Consider the following 22311-nt stretch of genomic DNA (forward strand, 5'->3'; position numbering starts at 1 on the left):
TGACTTCAAGTAACCCCAGCGCCATGAAGCCTATGAAAATTACTTCTTCCGTCTCTGTTTGGTTTACCAGTTCCCAATTCTAAGGTTCCAAATTCTCTGATCTCTTTCATATTGCTTTCTTTGTTGAGTGTAACCCTCATGAGTTAAAGTACCTTCTAAATCACAGGGCTAATATAATCTCCTCAAAAGTTATCATCCTCCTTGATTTTGAATGGTCTTCAGATTTTGTGAGTTTCTATTCTAAATGTGGGTATGGCTGGGTTTTGAAGGACTGTCTGGGATTTCTCATACTCTGAAGGCAAATTAGAGCAGTTTATTAGATTGCTAGGACTTCTAGAAAAAAATATCATAGACTGCATGGCTTAACCTACAGAAGTTTATTTTCTCACAGTTCTGGAGGCTGGATGTTCAAGATCAAGATATTGACAAGCTTGGTTTCTCCCCTTGGCTTGCACATGGCCACGTTCTCACTGTCTTCACTTGGTCTTTCCTCTGTGTACACATCCCTGGTGTCTCTTGTGCCTGTTCAGATTTCCTCCTTTTATAAGGACACCAGTTAAACTGACCTAGGGCCCACCCTAATGGGCTCATTTTTAGCTTAATCACCTCTTTAAAGGGCATGTCTGCAAATACAGTCATATTCTAGGGGCGCCTGGGTGGCTCAGTCAGTCAAGTGGCCGACTTTGGCTCAGGTCACGATCTCACAATTTGTGGGTTCGAGCCCCGCGTCAGACTCTGTGCTGACAGCTCAGAGCCTGGAGCCTGCTTCAGATTCTGTGACCCCTTCTCTCTCTGCCTCTCCCCCACTTGTGCTCTGTCTCTCTCTGAAAAATAAATAAACATTAAAAAATTTTTAAAAATATAATCATATTCTGAGGTACTAGGGTTAGGGCTTTGCCATATAAATTTCTGGGTGGACATACTTCAGCTTCTACTAAGCCATTGCTATTCCACTTCTTCCATGTGACCCACCATTAAATTTCATGAACCATTTGCAAGGAGCTTTTGACCAATAGCAGAAAAGCTCTGTGTACCCAAGAATGGGAGTATCTCCCGAACACTGCTTTAACAGACTGTAGTCAAGAGAAAGCCCACATTCCAAATGATCTGTGTCACTCTTCCCTCCTTCCCCAAGTTGAACCTTGCTGAGCACCACCCAGGAGTCATGGTGTGGAGGCAGTTGGACAGTGAGGCTCGAGGCTCTCCACGTCACTAAGATACACTGCATTTTCACTATTCCAGTGTCACCTGAAATACACAAATTATTGTACATGTACCTTAGAATTCTTGTGCAGGAAGAATTAAGTTCTAACTTAAGTTATAAGTTAGGAACTTCTAGTGTCATAACTGTAGCACTGGTCACCAGGATCCAGTCCCCGTGGGGGCTGGTTCCTGTGGTAATGGTGATTGTGGCATGTGACATGTAAACAAAAGTGCGCAGAAGGTATCGGGAATGAAAAAAAGCTGACCAACCTAGGGTATTTTTTTTTTTCATTTTCTTTCGTGGGTTTTTATTAATATTGAAGATTGTCCTGATTATAAAAATTACCCAAAGGAATGATACTCCATGAAGTGTAAAGGAGTCAGAAGGAGAAGAAGAGCAACTCTCAGTCTCACAGAAATAGCACTTAAAAGTGCTTCGGGCATCTGGGTGGGTGGGTCAGTCAGTTAAGCCTCTGACTCAATTTCTGTTACTGGGGTCAGTCTCCGCGCTATCAGTCCTTGGGATTCTCTTTCTCTCCCTTTCTCTCTGCCTCTCCACTCCTTTCTCTTTCTCTCTTGAAATAAATAAATAAATAAATAAATAAATAAATAAATAAATAAATAAATAAATTTAAAAAAAAGATATACTCTTCTAGTACTAAAAATCTCTAATATGGAGACCATTTTTATTTTATCTTGATTATTATTATTTTTTTACTGTTACTTTTTATTTAAACTTTAGGTGGTTAACCTACAGTGCGATACTGGTTTCAGGAGTAGAATTCAGTGATTCATCGCTTACATAGAATACCCAGTGCTCATCTCAAGTGCCTCCTTAATACCTATTGCCCATCTCCCACTGACCTCTGTCCATCAACCCTCAGTTCTCTATTGTTAAGAGTCTCTTGTGCTTTTTTTCCCCTCTCTTCTCAGCCCCTTCCCATATGTTCATCTGTTTTATTTCTTAAATTCCACATGAGTGAAATCATACAATACTTGTCTTTCTCTGATTAACTTATTTTGCTCGGCGTAATACATTCTAGCTCCACCCATATCATTGCAAATGGCAAAATTTCATTCTTTTTTTTTTTAAATTTTTTTTTTTCAACGTTTATTTATTTTTGGGACAGAGAGAGACAGAGCATGAACGGGGGAGGGGCAGAGAGAGAGGGAGACACAGAATCGGAAACAGGCTCCAGGCTCCGAGCCATCAGCCCAGAGCCTGACGCGGGGCTCGAACTCACGGACCGCGAGATCGTGACCTGGCTGAAGTTGGACGCTTAACCGACTGCGCCACCCAGGCGCCCCAAAATTTCATTCTTTGTGATGGCTGAGTAATATTCCACTGTATAGATATACCACATCTCCTTTATCCATTTATCAGTCAAATGGACATTTGGGCTCTCTCTCTAAAGTTTGGCTATTATTTTTTTTTAAATATAATTTATTGTCAAGTTAGCTAACATACAGTGTATGTATGTATGTATGTATGTATGTATGTATAGTGTGCTCTTGGTTTTGGGGGTAGATTCCCATGACTCATTGCTTATATACAACATGCAGTGCTCATCCCAATGAGTGCTCTCCTCAATGCCTGTCACCCATTTTCCCCTCTCCCCCACCCCCTGCATCAACCCTCAGTCTGTTGACTGTATTTAAGAGTCTATCATGTTTTGCCTCCCTCTCTGTTTGAAACTATCTTTCCCCTTATCTTCCCCCATGGTCTTCTATTAAGTTTCTCAAGTTCACATATTTTAAATGATGCTCTTATAAATGATAGCAAACAGCATTTGTAGATTGTATCCTTATAGAAGGTAAATAACCCTGAGGTATTAATTCACTCACCTCTGCTCTCCCTTTGTTCTGCAACAGTGTTGTCTAGCACACCAAAAATGTATTCTTAGAATTTTCATTGGCCATTCCTGGAAGTTTTGAGGGTTGTGGTTTTTGAGTAGTTCTCAATAAGCATGCAGTATTTTCTTATTTACATTACAGTAGCTGTGTATATATTGGCAAGAGATCACATCTCTACCCTGAACCAATTATGTTCATAAAAGGTGCAGTATACAGCAAAATAATGGTTAATCAGAAGAATGGTAATTACTGCTAATAAAGCTGTAGTAGACAATATAATTTGTTGTAAGCACTATTTAATTTTATGGCATAGTTACACCTGTTCATTCCAAACACATCTGAAGAAATGCACTTTTCTTCACACGTTAAGTGCCCTAGTCACCGTCGCTGAAAGAGCCATCCCCCATGGTGACTGGATCCCTGTGCCCAATGGCACAGCTTTGAAACTGCAGTTCCTGCTTGGGATCAAAAATTTACTCTTCCTGCCCATTCAAATTTTGTTATGTCTCCTAAGAGGGCAAGGAGGATAAAAATTCCAAAGCTTCTCCCTTGGTTTTGGTTCAAGTTTACCAGCATGGCTTCCCTGTATGCATAACATATGTATTCATGTCACGAAACTGATGCCACACCCTCTTGGGCACATGAAGAAAGTCCCTGGACCTTCATTGGTAGTGTGGATATCATTGTCGTTGACAGACAGAAATGGGCTATTGTAGCCAGAGTTTCTTACCAGGTCCTTAGAGAAACCAGTAATTAGTCTTTATAGAAATTATATCTTTGGTTAAGTATACATAGAAATAACTATATCTTCTAGTCAGTTGAACAGAAAAAGCTTCACATTTATTCTTAAAGACTAGCCAACATAGCTTTTAGGCAAATGTAAACAAAAATTAGATAGAGATTTCTAGCGAGAGTATTTTCTGTCGGTGTTACTGAGCCAGACTGGATTTCCACTTATCCAGGACACTCAGAAAAAGAAAATTGAAGAGCAGAGGGATCGCTGCCTTGAATTTATTATTAGCAGCACCTTTTAATTAGATTAGCCAAAGCCCTTCTTGGAGCAGTTAGATACTTGAGTACATTTGCGTTGGGATTTGTCACTGTATTTCATGCATATACAAAGCTTTGTGCACACACTGAGACTGAGAGAAATTCGTCTTTAGGGCACATTCCTCGCCTGTTCTAAAGAGAACCAGATGAACTGTTGAACAGCGCATCTGAGTCAGCCTACATTCTTCAGTAGTGATATTTCAGGTGGTGATTTGTGTTTGTGGGTTTGTGTGCTTTCCTCTCTGATTAGGTGACAGCCATTCAGACTGAAGTGTCCCAGAAACAGCGAGAGTGTGAAGTCGACGTACTCAAGGCTGAGCCCGCACTGGTGGCCGCAACAGCTGCACTCAATACGCTCAACAGGGTAAAGATGATCACAGGGCTTGTGGGATTCCTCCAAATAGTTTTTAAAGGTTCTCAGAGTTTGAATAACAGGACCCAGAGTGAATTTTGTGCAACCAAAGAGTTTTTAGAAAGGAAAACGAGTCCCACAAAATACTGAAGTGGGAACAAACGTCGAGGTCATCATTAATAGTGTGACTTCCTTTCCCATGCGGGAGTCTGTCCTGCCACAGCCTGACAGTCAAGTCTCCTTTTGAATACTTGCAACACCATGGGATTTATACTTTCATAAGAGGCAGTTCTATTGTTAGCAACTGGATTTGGCGCAAATCCAGTTGTCATATTATGTGTTGCTTTAAGAACTAAGTGAAGATTCTTTATTTCCTCTGGATATAAAAAGTGGCATTAACGAGACACCCTCATGAAAAGAGCAATGCACTAGGAACAAAGATACCTAGTTTTGGCTCACATCACTTTTCCTGGTTTCACCTTATTAGCAAAACCTCATTGAGCATTTGAATTCCCCGAGGAGAAAATCATCTGTGATAGTCAGATAGGTATTGTGAGGAAAAGTAGAATTGTGGGCAATTTATTTTAGGAGCCTGCAGCTGGTTTTGTGCTGGGTTCTACTGGGCCTCCAGGGAGAATCCGGCGGATTACCAAGCCTGACGTTCTTAAGATTCAACTTCAAAGAGTAGAGGATCCAGACTTTAACTGCCTTTCAAAAAAATATTCACCTGCTTTTTCTAAGGTTTTCTTTTTCTTTTTTTTTTTTTGAGGAAAGCGATTGACTATGATCATAAAGTTATTATCTACATGGATATTTCTTACAGTATTAGCATAAAACTGAAAACTTTAAAAGAATATAAATATACCATGATAGAAGATTGACCTTTATGTATTCAAATACTCTGGTTCCATTAAAATATTGTTGCATAGTATTTAGTGACATGAGAAAATGTCCATGATCTGTTAAGTGAATAAAGCAGATTACAAAATAGGATATACAATATGATTTTTTTTGTAAGAACATGCTTGTGCATTGAGAAATTAGAAAAAATAAGCAATAATAGTAACTGATTATCTCTTAGTAATGGAATTTTATGTTTTTTTTCTCAGCACTTGCATATGTATTTTCTTCTTTGTGCTTTTCTATATTTGAAACTCTATCTTCAAATGTATTATCAGTCACCTAGACAAAATAAATTAATGTCACTTAAATATAAAGCTCACTGTATTTATAAAAAAGATGAAGATATTTGCAAATTATGAAGGAGGTTAGCTAGCTCTCAGTTACTATTAATACATTTTAAGTTTTGCTTCATTTTCACATCCTTTCCCTTCTTTGCAGTCATTTCCCAAGTAAATACGCAGTTTGGGGTAATGGAGAAGAATCAGGTTGAATCAGGGTTTTTGTAAGCAAGAGTATATGAGGTAGTTTATGAAATGTCGCAGGAAATACTTTTTTTTATATATATAACTTTTTATATATATATAACTACTCATAATATTAATTCCTGCCCCAAAGTATTTGCCTTAACACTTGTAGGTTATACCCTTAATGTTGTCTTTGGAGTAAATTAAGATTTTGACCAGAGGAGATTAAGAAGTTGTCCAGAGAGCAGATTCAAGCAATACAGGTAGCTTCCCAGTTGAGAGGCATCATAGTATAATGGAAGAGATTTCTTGTGCAGAAAAAACAAAACCAAGAGACGTATTACATAGGTGGGATAGAACCCATAAACACCTTCAAAACTTTGTTTATCAAATTGCTTGGGCTCAGGGAGCAAGGCTCTGCGGGGCTGGTATATCAGAGGGAGAATTTTTTGGAAGCCAAAAAGACCAGTGCTGTTTCCGGAGTATCAGAAAAGTGTCCAGGGAAAAGTGAACCTCCTGGGGTCCCAAGGTGGAATCACTGGGTGGCAAAAACTGCCAAGCTGAGACTGGTGTGACACGGAGAGGACAGACCAGCTTGATCAGCTAACGGCTCTTCCCCAGACCTCCCCTGGTCTTCATTGTGGGTGTGCTTTTTCTTCAGGGCAATCTCACTGAGCTGAAAGTCTTTCCCAACCCACCGAACGCCGTTACCAACGTTACGGCTGCTGTGATGGTCCTCCTGGCTCCCCGGGGCAGAGTGCCTAAAGACCGAAGTTGGAAAGCAGCTAAAGTCTTCATGGGAAAGGTATCAGACAGCCTGGCAAGATGAAAATCCCAGACACTTTGTGTTCTTAGTACCGTGGTCATATTTGACAGCAAAAGCTGTTCAAACTGAAGGAAATCACCTGCATCCTTATCGAGTGTAACCTACTGTGTGTTCTCTAGACTTAGAGAATTTTTGTTTGCCAAGTTGGAGGTTAGCTTGGGGTTGTAGCAGACCTAGGTCAACACTAGCAGCACGTGGAAGGTTGCTAACTATTTGCAAAATTATGAAAGCAGTTAAGTGTAGGAGGGAGAAAATTACATGGATTTCTTATGCTGGAAAAATGTTGCTAATGCACGAGAAGGTGAGGCAGAGTGGCTTTGGGGTATATGTTTTTCTTTTTCTTTTCTGTCTTTTCTTCAAAATGTGAATGCCTCCTGTGTATTTTACCCTGGGATAGAAGAGATTTTAAAAGTGTCCATTGCTAATTCTCACTTCCTACTACAAAGACTGAAAAAGTCAAACAGTAGGATAAATGCAGCTTGCCAATTTTGCCTTTGTAATGTGAGTCCTAAAAGCTGATTTTAACTTTTGATCTTGGAATTTTCTCTGCAGCCGAAATGGGTTCATTGCAATAAGTCTTTTTGCTTTACAGGTTGATGATTTTTTGCAAGCGTTAATTAACTATGACAAAGAGCACATTCCAGAGAACTGTCTGAAAGTAGTAAATGAGCAGTATTTGAAAGACCCAGAGTTCAATCCAAACCTGATTCGGACCAAATCTTTTGCAGCAGCTGGTCTCTGTGCCTGGGTCACCAACATCGTTAAGTTCTACGAGGTATCAGTCTTAATCTGATGGTTTACAGGTGTTACTCACAAGGACCATAAAGATATTAATTTCCATACTGGTAAAAAAAGAAGAAGTTATATAATTTGATATTTAATTATCTGAATAAGATAAAACCCTAAGAATGAGCCTGAAAGTGTCCAATTAAACAGAATTCTATAGAGGAGGATATTTGAAATGTTTGAAACTTATTTTTTTTAGGGTAGCATTATCAATTACTTTAGATCAAATAGCAGCAAGTGATTTGATTAGGTAAAAACTTGCTGGCCAGATAAATTATATTTATTTACACTAAAATATTAATTTTGTGTTGACTTGAACCAACCGCAGGTCTCAATTCATGTTCAAACTTAATCCCTACTCTCAGTGCAAAAATTTACACCATTGTAGATTTAATGTGATGAGGAAATAGCCCTCTCCCCTTTTTTTGCTTTAGTATTTTAATCACAAATACACTTTTGCCTGTGTTATGGTTGAATCTAAAGCTTGTGTTTTCAGGCATCGTAGAGATAGAATATCATTTAATGTAGTCTTTCATTTATCAGATACTTCTTGTCTGCCACCTGTCTTCCTAGCACTTGGCAGAATACTGTATGTAAAAAGGGAACAATGCATGCCCTTAACTCTGAAGAACTGTCTTATTTTTTTTAGACAGTTATATATTATATTCAAAAATAGAATTACTGAGGAAATTCCACGTATAATCAAAAGCATTCCCAAAGTGATTTTTTTTTTAATGTATTTATTTTGAGAGAGAGAGGTAGAGAGAAAGCAAGGGAGGGGCAGAGAGAGAGAGGGAGACAGAATTCCACATAGGGCCCTCCCTATCAGCACAGAGTCCGCTGCGGGACTTGAACTGAGATTAGGACCTGAGCCGAAATCAAGAGTCGGACGCTAAACCGACTGAGCCACCTAGGTGCTCCCCAAAGTGATTTTCATAAAACCAGGTGATCTCCTTTATAATCCATGAGAGTAAGACCCTTCTGATGTGTCTCTTCAGTGGAAGCCTGTGTAGAACAAGGGTTTAGGTGGATTGCAGTTGACATATGGCTTCCCTCCATAAAAAATGTCGGACCCCTGGGGCACCTGGGTGGCTCATTCGGTTGAGCATCCGACTTCAGCTCAGGTCATGATCTTTCAGTTCATGCGTTCGAGTCCCACATCAGGCTTGCTGCTGTCAGCCCATCAGTGCAGAGCCTCCTTCAGGTCCTCTGTCCCCCCTCTCTCTGCCTCTCCTCCCGCTTGCGCTTTGCCCAAAATAAATAAATATTTAAAAAATGTCTGACCCCTGTGCTTTCGTTGTATTGTAGGTGAAGGATGAGCACGGAGCTAGACTGTGGCTGTGTCCTGTGATGTTGGGCCATAAAAGAGAAAATAAAATTTCATTTCCTTCCTCTTTTCTCAACCGGATTACAAAAGTGGTCCGCCCCAATTCTCAAACCACCCAATCAAATGATACACCCCGACAGTGGCCCGCAACTTAGAAAAGAAAGTGACAGCATTGTTAATATTGTGAGGCTATCTCTTATGTTCCTGCCTGAGTTCAGAGAATTTCTCCACTCTTATGTTCTGCTTTAAAATCAAGACTTGGGGGGCGCCTGGGTGGCGCAGTCGGTTAAGCGTCCGACTTCAGCCAGGTCACGATCTCGCGGTCCGTGAGTTCGAGCCCCGCGTCAGGCTCTGGGCTGATGGCTCGGAGCCTGGAGCCTGTTTCCGATTCTGTGTCTCCCTCTCTCTCTGCCCCTCCCCCGTTCATGCTCTGTCTCTCTCTGTCCCAAAAATAAATAAAAAAAAAAAATAAATAAATAAAATAAAATAAAATCAAGACTTGGTTCCAACTTGAACTGTAGTTCCCGCCCACTGCAGTTTCTGATGATGTGAAGATTATCTCCAATTTTTAGGACAAACATACTGTAGTATCTCGATGTCTGATGTGTACAGCACTTTGGGCAAGGATTCCTAACTCTCACGTCCAGAATAAATGACTAAATCACGGACAACCCAACAGAACTTGGAACGCTGTATAGATTTTTGCTCTGCCATTGGGTAGTGCCATTGCTAAGAAATAAAAAACAAATTGCTAGGGGGGGAGTAGAAACTTGGGTTACGAAGCTTCTGGCAAATGTAAGATTGAATAATTACGTGTCCTCTTTGCGTCTTATTACCCCATGAGTTAAAACCCGTGTGGATTTTCAGGTCTACTGTGACGTGGAGCCAAAACGGCAAGCTTTAGCCCAAGCCAACTTCGAACTGGCTGCAGCTACTGAAAAACTCGAGGCTATCAGGAAAAAGCTTGAGGTGAGTGCAAAACGTAACACTGGGGAAGTTCCCGAGAGACGTTACCTCCCTGCTTAGACAGGGCCCCATCTGAGCCCAAGCAAGAAGAAAGGAATTTGAGCTTTCATCGATACGTTTATTTACGTACCCGTTCAGTAGATAGTTCTTATCTGCTGTATGCTAGACACGGACCTGGAAAAGTAGAAACTTCCATGGTTTCTAGACTTAAAAAAAACTTTCCTGTTGGAAGAGGAGGAGGAGCATAGCAGATAGCGACTAAAGGCAAGGATTTCAGGGGCGCCTTGGTGGCTCAGTCGGTTGTGCATCTGACTCTTGATTTTGGCTCAGGTCACGACCCTAGGGTGGTGGGACGGAGCCCCTCCTCAGACTCTATGCCTTGCCTGGAGACTGCTTGGGATTCATTCATATTCTCTCTCTCTCTCTCTCTCTCTCTCTCTCTCTCTCTCTCTCTCCCGCCCCTTGCTCCCACTCTCATTCCCTCTCTTTGCAAAAAAAAAAAAAAAAAAAAGGCAAGGATTCTGGAGCCAGAATGCCTGGATTTACATCCTGGCTCGACATCTACTGTTTCACCCTGCACGAATTAGTTCACCTCTCTGAGTTCTGTTTTCTCATCTGTGCAGTAGGCTTTATAATAGCATGTGCTTCTTAGGTAGAATTACAAGGATTAAACAAGAGTAGTTCATATTAAGAATTTAGCATGGTACTGGCCACATAGTAAGTACTTAGAGAATATTAGCCACAAACACAGTCATTGTTAATATTTTCACAAATAAACAACCAGTCATTCCCGGCCAGTGTTACAAGTATGTATATAACTACATATACACTGTGATAGCAGCACCACAGAATTATTCAGCCTGGAGAAATTAGAGAAAATTTCATAATGAAGGTGTACTTGACATGGACTTCAAAAGTTTCATAGGAATCACAGGAATAACTATGTTGGGAAAGGTATTCCTGGCAAATAAATAAATAAAAAGAGGGAAGAAGCAGTTGGTACATTTGAGAGGAACTTCAACAGGCCAGAGCACTAAGATAAGCAATTTCGGGAAGGTTGGGAACAGCACAGAGTGATGAGGAATGAACTTGTAAAGGTGAGCAGAGGCATTTTTTGCCTTTCATGCTACAGAATTGAATTTTTAAAAAATGTTTATTTATGTACTTAGAGAGAGAGAGAGAGAGAGAGAATCCCAAGCAGCCTCCCTCAGCACTGCCAGTGCAGAGCCCGATGCAGGACTCAATCCCACAAACCATGAGATCATGACCTGAGCCAAAATCAAGAGTTGGATGTTCAATTGTCTGAGCCACGCAGGCACCCCCAGAATTCAAATTTTGTCTGGCTAGCAATACTGGAAACTTTGACTGTTGAAGAAGATGCCTTCTTTCTGATTAGATATCTTGACAAGATGGTTAATAACCCCAAAAGTGTTCCTCTTAAAACATGGAAAATTTCAGCGCTTCCCACAGTAATTAACACCCCTTTCTCTGTCAAGACTGCTTCCTCTACTAGACTTCCTGACCGTCACTCCCTACCTGCCCATCCTCTCCTTTCTGTCCAGTCCACACACATTCCTATGATAGCACCAAACATACCATTCAATAAGCACTGGATGACTATTGGAAGAAAAACAAATCAACAACTCTTGATTGAGGTAAACTTCAGGTAGCATACTGATTTTATAAAAAATTACATCCATCGCTCAAAACTCTCTCAACTTGACTAAATCCTTTAAAAAATTGTCACCTGCTATTAACAGTTTCATGTAAATTGTAAGCAATTTAATGTTCATAGAAAAAGTGATGAGGATGTTTAAGGCAGCCACAGGTGATTCTAAACCTCAGGCTTTGTGTGGTTGCAGAATTAGTAATCCTTTGTACACAGCCTGCAAGTGGCTCAATAGAATTGCTCATGACAATTGTTTTCAGAGACTCACGGTATAAGGAGAGGCTCACATATCAGTACGCCACAGAGCTAAGTTTGCAGACACAGAGGAAAGAAGATAGAGTAACAATTGAAATGTCTTGATGAAGAATGTGTCCTCTCTATCCCCCTACCACAAACGGATTTCTGAAGAGTAGTCACTAATGCAACAGAATTTCTGCACTTTCCACCAAGGTTCAATTCTCTGGGAAGACCCCATGGCTGGTCATGGCAAGGACAAAGTACCTCTGCGTAGTTTCTGTCTGTTGGCACAGGTTAGATGAATGTTTGAGCCCAAGTGAAATTACACTTTTTGCTAGCTTTGCCTTCGTGTCCTGCAGCCTCTGATTTTTCCTCTCTCCTGGGCTTTCTCTCCTCCTGATTTGCATCTCCTGTCGCTTTCTCACCTAGCAAAGTAGGGATGTGTCTGATGTCAGCGTCTGTGCTGTGACGGCAGTTCATTCATACCCAGTGTTGGTCTATATGTATTTGTTCTTTTTACTCTGGCTCTCTAGTTTAAGATTAAAAGACACCCTTTAATTGAAGATTGAGTGAAAAAGAAATGACTGAGCTGGAGTGGAAGAAAGGCCATTGAGTCTCTCAAACGTACAGGGCCTAAGGATGGCCGTGAAGCAAATCTGAAGTCCTTCTTTTTAGGACCCTGTTTCTCCAAGTGTGTTGCTTACACCAGCAGCAAAAGTGTCACCTGGGAACTCATTAGAAATACAGACTCTCAGACCCCACCCTAGACCTACTAAATGAGAAACTCCAGTGGGGGAATCCTGGAGTGTGGGTTTATCAAACCCTCCAGAGGGTTGTCATGCACACCCAAGTTTGCAAAGCACTGGTTTAGGGTATTTGGTGGGCTGGTTCCCTCCTTTCTTTGTCCATTTACTTCTGGAAGCTGAGAGGCTAGGGCCTATCAAGAACAATGAAGGAACCCAGATTTTGCCTTACGTGCAAGCTAACAAGTTAGTTTTATGGAGGCGGGCAGAAGACCTGATACATGTGGGTCAGAGACCCAAGGACTGTGTGATGCACAGCACAGCCAGCAGCATGGACATAGTGCATTGGTCCTCTGGTCCCCCAGTTTCCATGGGACGGATGCACGGAGGACCAGCTGATGTTGTCCACACACTGGGTTTGTATAGAGATCGCAAGCCCAGAAACCCCCAGTATAAAGAGGACTACACCTAAACCTGCCCACCCTTTGCCCTAGAGAGAAGTCTATCTTTATTCTTCTCTGGAGATAGTTTTGTCTTCTGCCCAGAGAGAAGAACAGTCTCTATTTTCCAAGCCTATTTGCAATGCAGATATGTTAGGAAAGATAGTTCAGAACAAAAGCTGTCAGTGCCTTTTCACAAGAGGCGTAGAAACAAACACAAGAGACTGTTGTCTTCCAACTTGATGTTGTATGGAAGACTGTGGTCTCCCAACCGTATGAAGGGAACCGATATGCATCATTGTATACCTTAGTTCTGTGTATATTTAGGTCAACGCTGTGAATTGGGAAACGTTACTATTTCCATTTTTCGGGTGATGAAACAGGCATAGAAAGGTTAAGTAAGCAGTCTGCCTTGATGCTGCTTAGCTGGTAGCAGAGTCCAAATATGAACAGAGCTGTCGGATGCCAGGGTTCATGCGTGCTTCTGTATTTTGTAAGACCACGAGTACTTGTAATGACCTAAAATAGACATTTAAATATTATGTATTTTAATCTGATTTCTAAATGGTAGTGTGTTCTCATATATTTGATACTGTTTCGCAGTTTAAATGTGACATAGACATCGTTTCCTTTAAGAGGTGCTTATTTCATGATATAAATTAAATAATGGTAACTGGGTCATTGACAAATATAAGCAATCTCTAAATTATGAATGGTGAATGTTCTACAGGTTTGTTTAGTAAAGTCTCTTGGAACTTCCCACTTATTTACAAAAGCAATGTCCTAAATCTTATTTGGGGTTTAAGAACTTGGCAGAGAGCAAGTTACTGTAGTAAGAACTCTCCCAAGTACTGATATGTCACTCATCATGTTTTTTGCCTATCAATAATAGAAATCTACTTAGAAAACCTTAAGCCAAAACAGAGAGCAGGATGACTTCTGGAACTCTGAGGAAAAACAATATGACTTGGTCTTAGGAGGAAAGAGATCCAGGAAACAAGCTGCCATGAATGTCTTTTGGTGTTTGTCTAGAGTTGTGTGATTTCTCGTTTTGCTGCCCTTTCATTTTTTATTTCTCCAGAGCAGGTTCCCCTGTTTTCCTATGCCTCTGGTGAAAGATGGTCCCTCTCCAAAGGAAGCCCTCCAAAGTGTGCAAATCTTTCCAGGTCTTTTGATGCTGAAGACAATGACATACCTCTAAGTTTAATTCCCATTTCCAAAAGATAAAATCTGATTGTCCCAAGTTGGGTCAGGTTGCTGAGGTCTGGAGAGGCTTAATCATTAACACTACTCTTCATTGCCTGAGTTATGGACTGATGAGAAATAAGAAAAGAGTCAAGAGGTGGAGAACCAAAAGATGACCATTATCATTCCAAAGGTGGTACTGGAGGATGAGGCTTAGCTAGGCATACGGGAGAGGGGACAGAGCACCCAGGGTGTGTTTGAGTCTGGAGGGCTTGTCCACTCTCTGCAGTCACTATGTGCCCTCTGCTTAGTGAGGAAGGAAGGTGAAAAGACCACATGGTGAACTTGTCATCTACAATGGCACTGAGGTGTTTATTATCACTACTCCTTTCTGTTTCCTAATATGTATGCTACAGGGGCAGAGATCAAGGAGGTAGAGAGATTGGTTTCATTGACCTAAAGGTCATAGATTTTTAAGATAACTATACTATTTCCATTTCACCTAAAAAGGTCTCAAAAGCTAATTGTAACTCTTACCTAGGATTTGGATCGAAATCTGAGCAGACTCACTGCTTCCTTTGAAAAAGCAATAGCCAAGAAAGTTCAGTGTCAAGAAGAGGTGAACCAAACCAACAAAACTATTGAACTAGCTAACAGGCTTGTCAAGGAACTTGAGGCAAGTTGACCTTTTCTTCCAAAATTCTAATTAAAATATTCAGATCACATGTTTTTTGGGGGGAGGAGGGGTATCTTTATTTGCTGTTAAAATAACTAAATAGATAATAACTAAATAGACATGGAATCAACAATGAAGCAAAATAATCATCATAAATACTGTAGTTCCAATGGACTGAAAGAAAGAAGTGATGGATTCTTTGTATTTTTTAGTATATAGCCCTGAACTTCGTGATTTTCCTAAGATCTGTCGTAAACCAAGAACAGGTGTTAGATAACTGTGGGATTAAACTGTTGTCTGAACCTATTCATATACACTTGCCCTTGAGTTCTTCCATCAGAACATTTTAAAAAATAAGCCTTCAGGGTGGGTTGGTTGGTTTTTCTGTGACATCTTTTTACAAGGGACTGACTTCCTAATATTATAATAGTTACTCTGTTAAATAAATATTTTTAAAACAATTCTTTTAAATGTCTCCTGTTTGGACACAGTGGTAGAACAACTTAAGCCCTTGTCCTCAGGAAGTTACAGATTTTATTTGCTCTCCCATGTGTAATATATTCATACAATAAAATATTATTTGTCCGTAGAAAGGATTGAGGTATGATACATATTACAACATGGATGAACCTTGAAAATACCAAATAAATGAAAATCAAGTGAAAGAAGACAGAACAAAATGCCACATAACATGTGATTCCGTGTATGTGAAATGTCCAGAATGGGCAAAGCTACAAAATGTACACATTCCCACCAACAGTGCAAGAGGGTTCCCGTTTCTCCACATCCTCTCCAGCATCTATAGTCTTGATGCATAGGGGCACTTGTACCCCAATGTTCATAGCAGCACTCTCAACAATAGCCAAATTATGGAAAGAGCCTAAATGTCCATCAACTGATGAATGGATAAAGAAATTGTGGTATATATACACAATGGAATACTACGTGGCAATGAGAAAAAATGAAATATGGCCTTTTGTAGCAACGTGGATGGAACTGGAGAGTGTGATGCTAAGTGAAATAAGCCATACAGAGAAAGACAGATACCATATGGTTTCACTCTTATGTGGATCCTGAGAAACTTAACAGGAACCCATGGGGGAGGGGAAGGAAAAAAAAAAAAAAAAAGAGGTTAGAGTGGGAGAGAGCCAAAGCATAAGAGACTGTTAAGAACTGAGAACAAACTGAGGGTTGATGGGGGGTGGGAGGGAGGGGAGGGTGGGTGATGGGTATTGAGGAGGGCACCTTTTGGGATGAGCACTGGGTGTTGTATGGAAACCAATTTGTCAATAAATTTCATATATATATATAAAAAAAAAAATTTACACATTAGCAGTTGCCAGGGGCTGGGCAAGGGGGCAGGGTATGGAGTGACTGCTAATAAGTCCAGCTTGCCCATTATGTGAGAGAAACATTCTCCAATTAGTGGGGATGATCATACCAGTCTGTGAATATACTAAAAACCACTCAAATATGTACTTTACAGGGTAAATTCCACGATACGCGAATTAAGTCTCAGTAAATCTGTTCTTTTTATTTAAGTGCTTCCTGAAAGCATATACTGAACTATTAGAAAAGCAGTTAACTGAAGGTGATAGAAAAGTTGATTTACAGTGGCTTGAACAAATGGGAATTTATTTTTTGTATATTGCAAAAGCATTCCAGGGGTAGACCACCATCAGGGAATTTGATTCAGGGAATTAGTGATCAGACTTCAAATCTCTGTGTCCCTTCTGCTTCTCCATACTTAGCATGTGGTCCTTCACGCTGAGGCACTCTGCAGCACGCTCACAGATGGCTGCTAGACCTCCAGGTTCAGGGGAGAGAGAAAACAATCTGGAGCAGCTGGATTTTTCTCCTGGAAACACATCTGGCAGACAGCCACTTAAGCTTCTTTAGCCAGAACTAGATTGACCACATCTAGCTGCAAAGAAGGCCAGGAAAATGGGAAATGGGGTTATCATGATTGGCTAAGCCAATCTCGTGGGGCTGGGCCCATCATCACTCCTGAAAATCAGAATTCTCTTAGCAACAAAGAAGGTAGACGTGTGTTAGGATGGGTTGGGTTAGGCAATAGCCTAACTTTTAGAGTAGGCTTTAAAAAATCTAATTTAAATTTACTACAAAGTTAAACCCATCATCCCTCTAAAAGTTCATTGTATCTAAACTCACAGTCCATTCTGTAAAATCCACTCTGTCCATTCCATCTGAGTAATCGCAAGTAAAAGCTTTGGACTCGCTCTTGAGTTTTTGTTCTCTTTGTCATGACCCATACCCAATCCATCAGCATGTTGTTTTGACTCTACCTGTGAAGTGCATTTCCAATCGCAGCCTTCTTCCTGTGCTGGTCCAGGCCACCCCCTCTCTTCCCTGGAATACTGCCCCAGTCTTCACCATTGCCCCCAAAAGTCCACTCCCCTCATTGCAGCTGAGTAATTTAAAAATTAAGCTCATTTGTGTCTTCCCTGTCTTAGAATTCTCCAGTAACTAATTGTCTAACTCAAAATATAGTCCAAAGTCTTTCCCTGGCCTACAAGGCCCCATGTGATCTGGCTCCCAGATGTTTCTGTGTCCTCAAACCTGTTACCTTCCCTCTCACTCCACCTTTGCCGGCCCCCTTGCTCCTCTCATACTGTCAGTCACTCTTAGATCTGTGGCCGCTGCCTTTTTCCTCCACGTGGCTTACACATGTCCAACTAATGACATCGCTGGCTCCCTCACTTTCTTCAGGTTGCTGCTAAAACGTTCTCTTTATCACGCGGTTTCGCTCGGCCCGTATACACAGCCACCCCCGCTTACAGCTCTCTTTCCACTTTAGTCAGCTTTATTTTTTCATAGCATTTATCACCACATGACACCCTTAAAAACATACATTTGTGAATGCATATACTTTTGGCAGAGGGTGGGGGGGAGGTCTTTTTTCCCTAACTAGAATAGAAGCTCCCCAAGAACAGGAACTACATCGGTTTTCTGCACTGCTTGATCCCACACAGAATAATTCTTGGCACATCATAGGCACCAATAGATATTTGTTGAATGAGTGAATGGCTGAGGTTTTTTTTTTAATGTTTATTTATTTTTGAGAGAGAGACAGAGTGCGAGCGAGGGAGGGGAAGAGAGGGAGAAACGGACTCTGAAACAGGCTCTAGGCTCTGAGCTGTCAGCACAGAGCCCAACGTGGGGCTTGAACCCGCATACCGCGAGATCATGACCTCAGCTGAAGTTGGACGTTCAACCAACTGAGCCACCCAGGAGCTCCTGGATGGTTGAGTTTGAGGAGCCTTTTGTGTTAAAAAATATACATATACTGTAGCCCTTTGAAGATTTGTTCTTAGATCAGTTGAGAAATTCCACTGCTACTAGTGAGGTTTATACCTGTTTCTATTGAAAGTGGTATTATTTAAGTATTTTGAAACATTTACTATTTGTGAGGCACCTAAGAAAATGAAAAAGTACCAGTTAATTAGACTGTTTTCTTATAGTAGGTATACTGTAGGAAAAGACAGGCTGTACCATGTGTCTCTAACACATAGCCGAGTTCCAAAGGCTTTATTTGTTCAGGATGATTTAGACAAGGAGAGGAGAGAAAGTGAAATAATGTTAACTATTCAAAAAACAAATTACATATGTATTTGTATACACACACATTTTTTTTAAGGATTAATTGAAGATGTCAGACCTTTTCCTTTGAGGACAAATTCTTTCTGACTAGAACAGGAGACAGTTAACTTCTGAAAAGCATCAAGACTGATGATTTTGTCTATATAGCATTGACCTGGAAGCTATAGTCTCAACCATTCAGACTAATAAATCAGGCAATTTATATTTAATCATTAACTAACTCCTGAGCTGAACAGCTGTTCAAAATTAGAAATGGGTCACCCCAGCCAGGATGACATTACAGGCAATCTATAATGCATTAGAATAAAATTATAGTGATTTTTAACTGTCTAGAAATTTATTACAGGACATGTTCCAACTCTTAAACCCTTGTTAGCCAATGTCAGTAATGATTTATGTTGTGTGGGTGGTATGGTGAAATTATTGACGATTTCAGTAGCCAATAAGCTATGTTTAGTAAATCTTCAAATTTCAAAGCTGTTTTGGAGAATGAGGTGGGTGCACTTTATTGTTTATCATTTACTATCCAAAGACAACAAAGATGGAGGAAAGGCAAATGAGAAATTTCTCTTCGAAATTAATGGATGTATGGTCTGTAGCTAAGGAAGGAAAGTAATGAATTCAATAAAGAGGGCTAAAGAATTGAAGTCCCTTAGTGTTTATATGGCTAACTTGGGATGATCTTTATCAAGCAAAACAAGAAGACAATTTATAATAGCTTTGATAACCATTCTCGTTAATTTCATGACCTCTGGGTTATGGGTAGTATGATGGCTTGCAGGGGACTGGCATTCCAGTCTATTTGACATATATCATTTTTGCTGTGTTCTCTGTTCTTCACAAGCAAAGCTAAATTCCAGAGTTCTTCTTTGCTTCTATTATCACATTGCTGATCTTTTTTCAGTTCCTATTAATTTGCATGTGCTTAGAATGTGACACCAATTTTAGTCTGCATTGAAACAAAGTGAATTAGTGAACTATCCTTCAGTTCAGTCAATCCAAAGATACTTAGTGCAGTTTTATGCAAATCCAATATTAAGGCCTCCCTATACTTAACCTGGAAATCAGATTTAAATGGTCATCCAACTATATAGAAGGACTTGAACAGAATCCTTTGAGCGTATTATCTTCAAAGCTAGTGAGATCCTCCTGATGTCCATTTTTTTACATAGGTTATAGGTTTTTCCATCGATAGAGTGATTATATTAGAGAAATAACCTGCATAATACCAGCACTATTCTTTAATTAATAGCATCCAGGATAGGTGGCTCTTTCAGCTTTACATTTAAATTAATTAATATAATTGGTGTTTATTATTTTCCTTTGTCTGCAAGCAGCTGATAGCCAGTATGCTTAAAATAATATTTGTCTGGGGCCACTTGGGTGGCTCCGTCAGTCAACCATGCGACTTCAGCTCAGGTCATGGTCTCATGATTTCTGGGTTCAAGCCCCATGTCAAGCTCTGTGCTGACAGCTCAGAGCCTGGAGCCTTTTTCAGATTCTGTCTCCCCCACCCCACCCCCTCTCTCTCAAAGATAAAATAAAGATTAAAAAATTTAAAATAATCTTTGTCTAGGGCGGTGTGTAGAACCCTTGTTGCAGAGTGGGAGGAATACAGAGCACTGAAGCCACCATTAAAAATCCCACTGTCACTCAGTCTTGGCCAAAGCTCTTGAAGCTCCATTCTCAGAGACAGGAAAGTGACTGTCAGCTTTGGGAGAAAGAGGTCAATCATGATTAAAGCATTAGATCATCCACCAGGAAGGACATAGGAAAGTTCTAATGCCATAACACAGTAAACTGTGCTGAAGAGAGCATGAGAGCCCCTTCATAATTATGGGTTTCAAACGTAAGAAGGATGAAGATTGCCATGCTTTCCAGTTCAGTTCTGTGCCTTCTAAAAAGGCTGTACAGAAGGATGTAGACTAAACTGAGTGGTGATGTGACTACATTAAGCATTTGTTAAGTTGGTGTTCGCCCTGCGGTTACATCTGAGTAATTCGACCTTTCAGTCAGAGAAGATCCGCTGGGGTCAGTCTATTAAATCATTTGAAGCTCAAGAGAAGACCCTCTGTGGAGACGTTCTCCTTACAGCAGCATTTGTGTCTTACGTTGGATCCTTTACAAAACAGTATCGCCAGGAGTTGGTAGACTGCAAGTGGGTTCCCTTTCTCCAGCGCAAGGTAAGTCACTTCCCTACCTTGTCAGCATTTGGAAGCATCATCTTGAAATTTCAGTAGAAAAAAACAAGAGTCTGGTTGGTTCAGTTGGTTCGGCATCCACCTCTTGATTTCGGCTCAGATCATAATTTTGCCTGCAGCACAGATCCTGCTTGGAATCCTCTCTCTCCTCTCTCTCTTTGCCCTCCCGTGTTCATGCTATCTCACTCTCGATCTCATTCCCAAATAAACAAAGTTAACAAAAACAAAAATAGTTTGTATCCCAGGCTCATTTCTACCTCTGTCATGACTGACTGACTGGAAATTCTAGTATGATGAGGATATGTCTTGTGTGTTACAGTGTTTCTTGCTTTAATGATGGTTTCAACAGAAGGAGGAAAAGTAATAAATTACTTTAATTTTTTTTTATTCTAGAGAGAGAATAAGTATGAGCAGGGAAGGGGCAGAGGAAGAGAGAGAATCTTAAGCAGGCTGCACACTCAGAGTGTAGACCAACATAGGACTTGATCCCACGAACTTGTGATCATGACCTGAACCAAAATTAAGAGTTAGACGCTCAACCCACTCAGCCACCCAAGTGCCCCAATAAATGATTTTTTATACACTATAGTGATATAGCTGGAAACCTGCTTTTAACAAAACTGATAACTGAAGTCAAATTTGGGTTATCGTTACAGTTTAACATGAAACTTTGTTTTCTTCCTGACATTACGGATTATAAAAGACTTTTTTTCACAACCACTTACAGATTAAAGGTCAGCATTTTGTATATAAGTATTAAAAATAGCTCAGCCTAAATCTAAAAATTCAAACCCATCAACAAAGTGAAATCACAGACTTGGAAGATTTAAAAATCATCTATTTTATGATCGCCCTTACACTAATGAGAAAACTGAGTCACACAAGTCTAAGTGGCTTGACTTAGGTCATGTCAAATGGGAAGTCAGACGTCCTGACTCCCAGGCCACTGTTTCCTATGCAACAGTGTGTTGTCTCAGTTGGTGGAAGCCCTTAAGATATCCTACATCTCTCTGTGTATTGATGTTCTACATTAGTAATTATGCCTCAATTTTCACAATAGTTGTTTTCATGACACAAATACATGTCAGTGGAGCTTCTGCAGATTAAATGAAATTTATTAAAAGCATTCCATAATTAATAATTTTAAAGAATAATCCTTTTATAACTCAATTATTTAATATATCTGTGGTATCAAACATTTTTAATGTTGAAGATTTTTTTTTTAATTTTAGTAAGCATACAGTGCAATATTGGTTTCAGAAGTAGAATTCACTGATTCATTCCTTACGTAAAACACCCAGTGCTCATCACAGTGCCCTCTTTACTACATGTCACCCATTTAGTCCATTCCCCACCCACTTCCCTCCATCAGTCCTCACTTTGTTCTCTAACATTAAATGTGGTTTGTTTCTCCTCTCTCCTCTTTTTACCACTTTTTACCACTGCTTTCCCATATGTTCATTTGTTTCATCTCTTAAATTCCACATGAGTAAAATCATATGGTATGTGTCTGTCTCCAATTGACTTTTCGCTTAGCACAATACATTCTAGCTCTATCCATGAGGTTGCATTCCTTTTGATGGCTGAGTAAGATTTTCATTGCATGTATGTACCACGTCTTTATCTGTTCATCAGTCAGTGGATATAGGGACTCTTTCCGTAGTTTGACTTTTATTGATAATGCTGCTGTAAACGTCAGGGTGCGTGTACTCCTTTGAATCTGTATTTTTGTATCATGTGGGACAAATGTTTGTGCTTATGGAAAGGGGGTTCCAGTTAATGAGCTAGTTATCTTTTACTCCTTTAGA

General features: G+C 40.2%; 1 protein-coding gene across 4 annotated transcripts in view; it reads left to right on the top strand.

The window, feature by feature from the left end:
* The window catches only part of DNAH11 (dynein axonemal heavy chain 11), a 359611-nt gene that overhangs the window by 250459 nt on the left and 86841 nt on the right, over nt 1-22311 (top strand). For all 4 annotated transcript variants that reach the window (XM_030308072.1, XM_032592424.1, XM_032592423.1 and 1 more), the window contains 6 exons: nt 4358-4471; nt 6488-6631; nt 7245-7427; nt 9633-9734; nt 14547-14681; nt 20315-20485. In XM_030308072.1, coding sequence (XP_030163932.1) covers nt 4358-4471; nt 6488-6631; nt 7245-7427; nt 9633-9734; nt 14547-14681; nt 20315-20485 — 849 coding nt within the window. The remainder of the gene's footprint in view (nt 1-4357; nt 4472-6487; nt 6632-7244; nt 7428-9632; nt 9735-14546; nt 14682-20314; nt 20486-22311) is intronic.

This window comes from Lynx canadensis, chromosome A2 (assembly GCF_007474595.2).
Source record: "Lynx canadensis isolate LIC74 chromosome A2, mLynCan4.pri.v2, whole genome shotgun sequence".
Classification (NCBI taxonomy): domain Eukaryota; kingdom Metazoa; phylum Chordata; class Mammalia; order Carnivora; family Felidae; genus Lynx; species Lynx canadensis.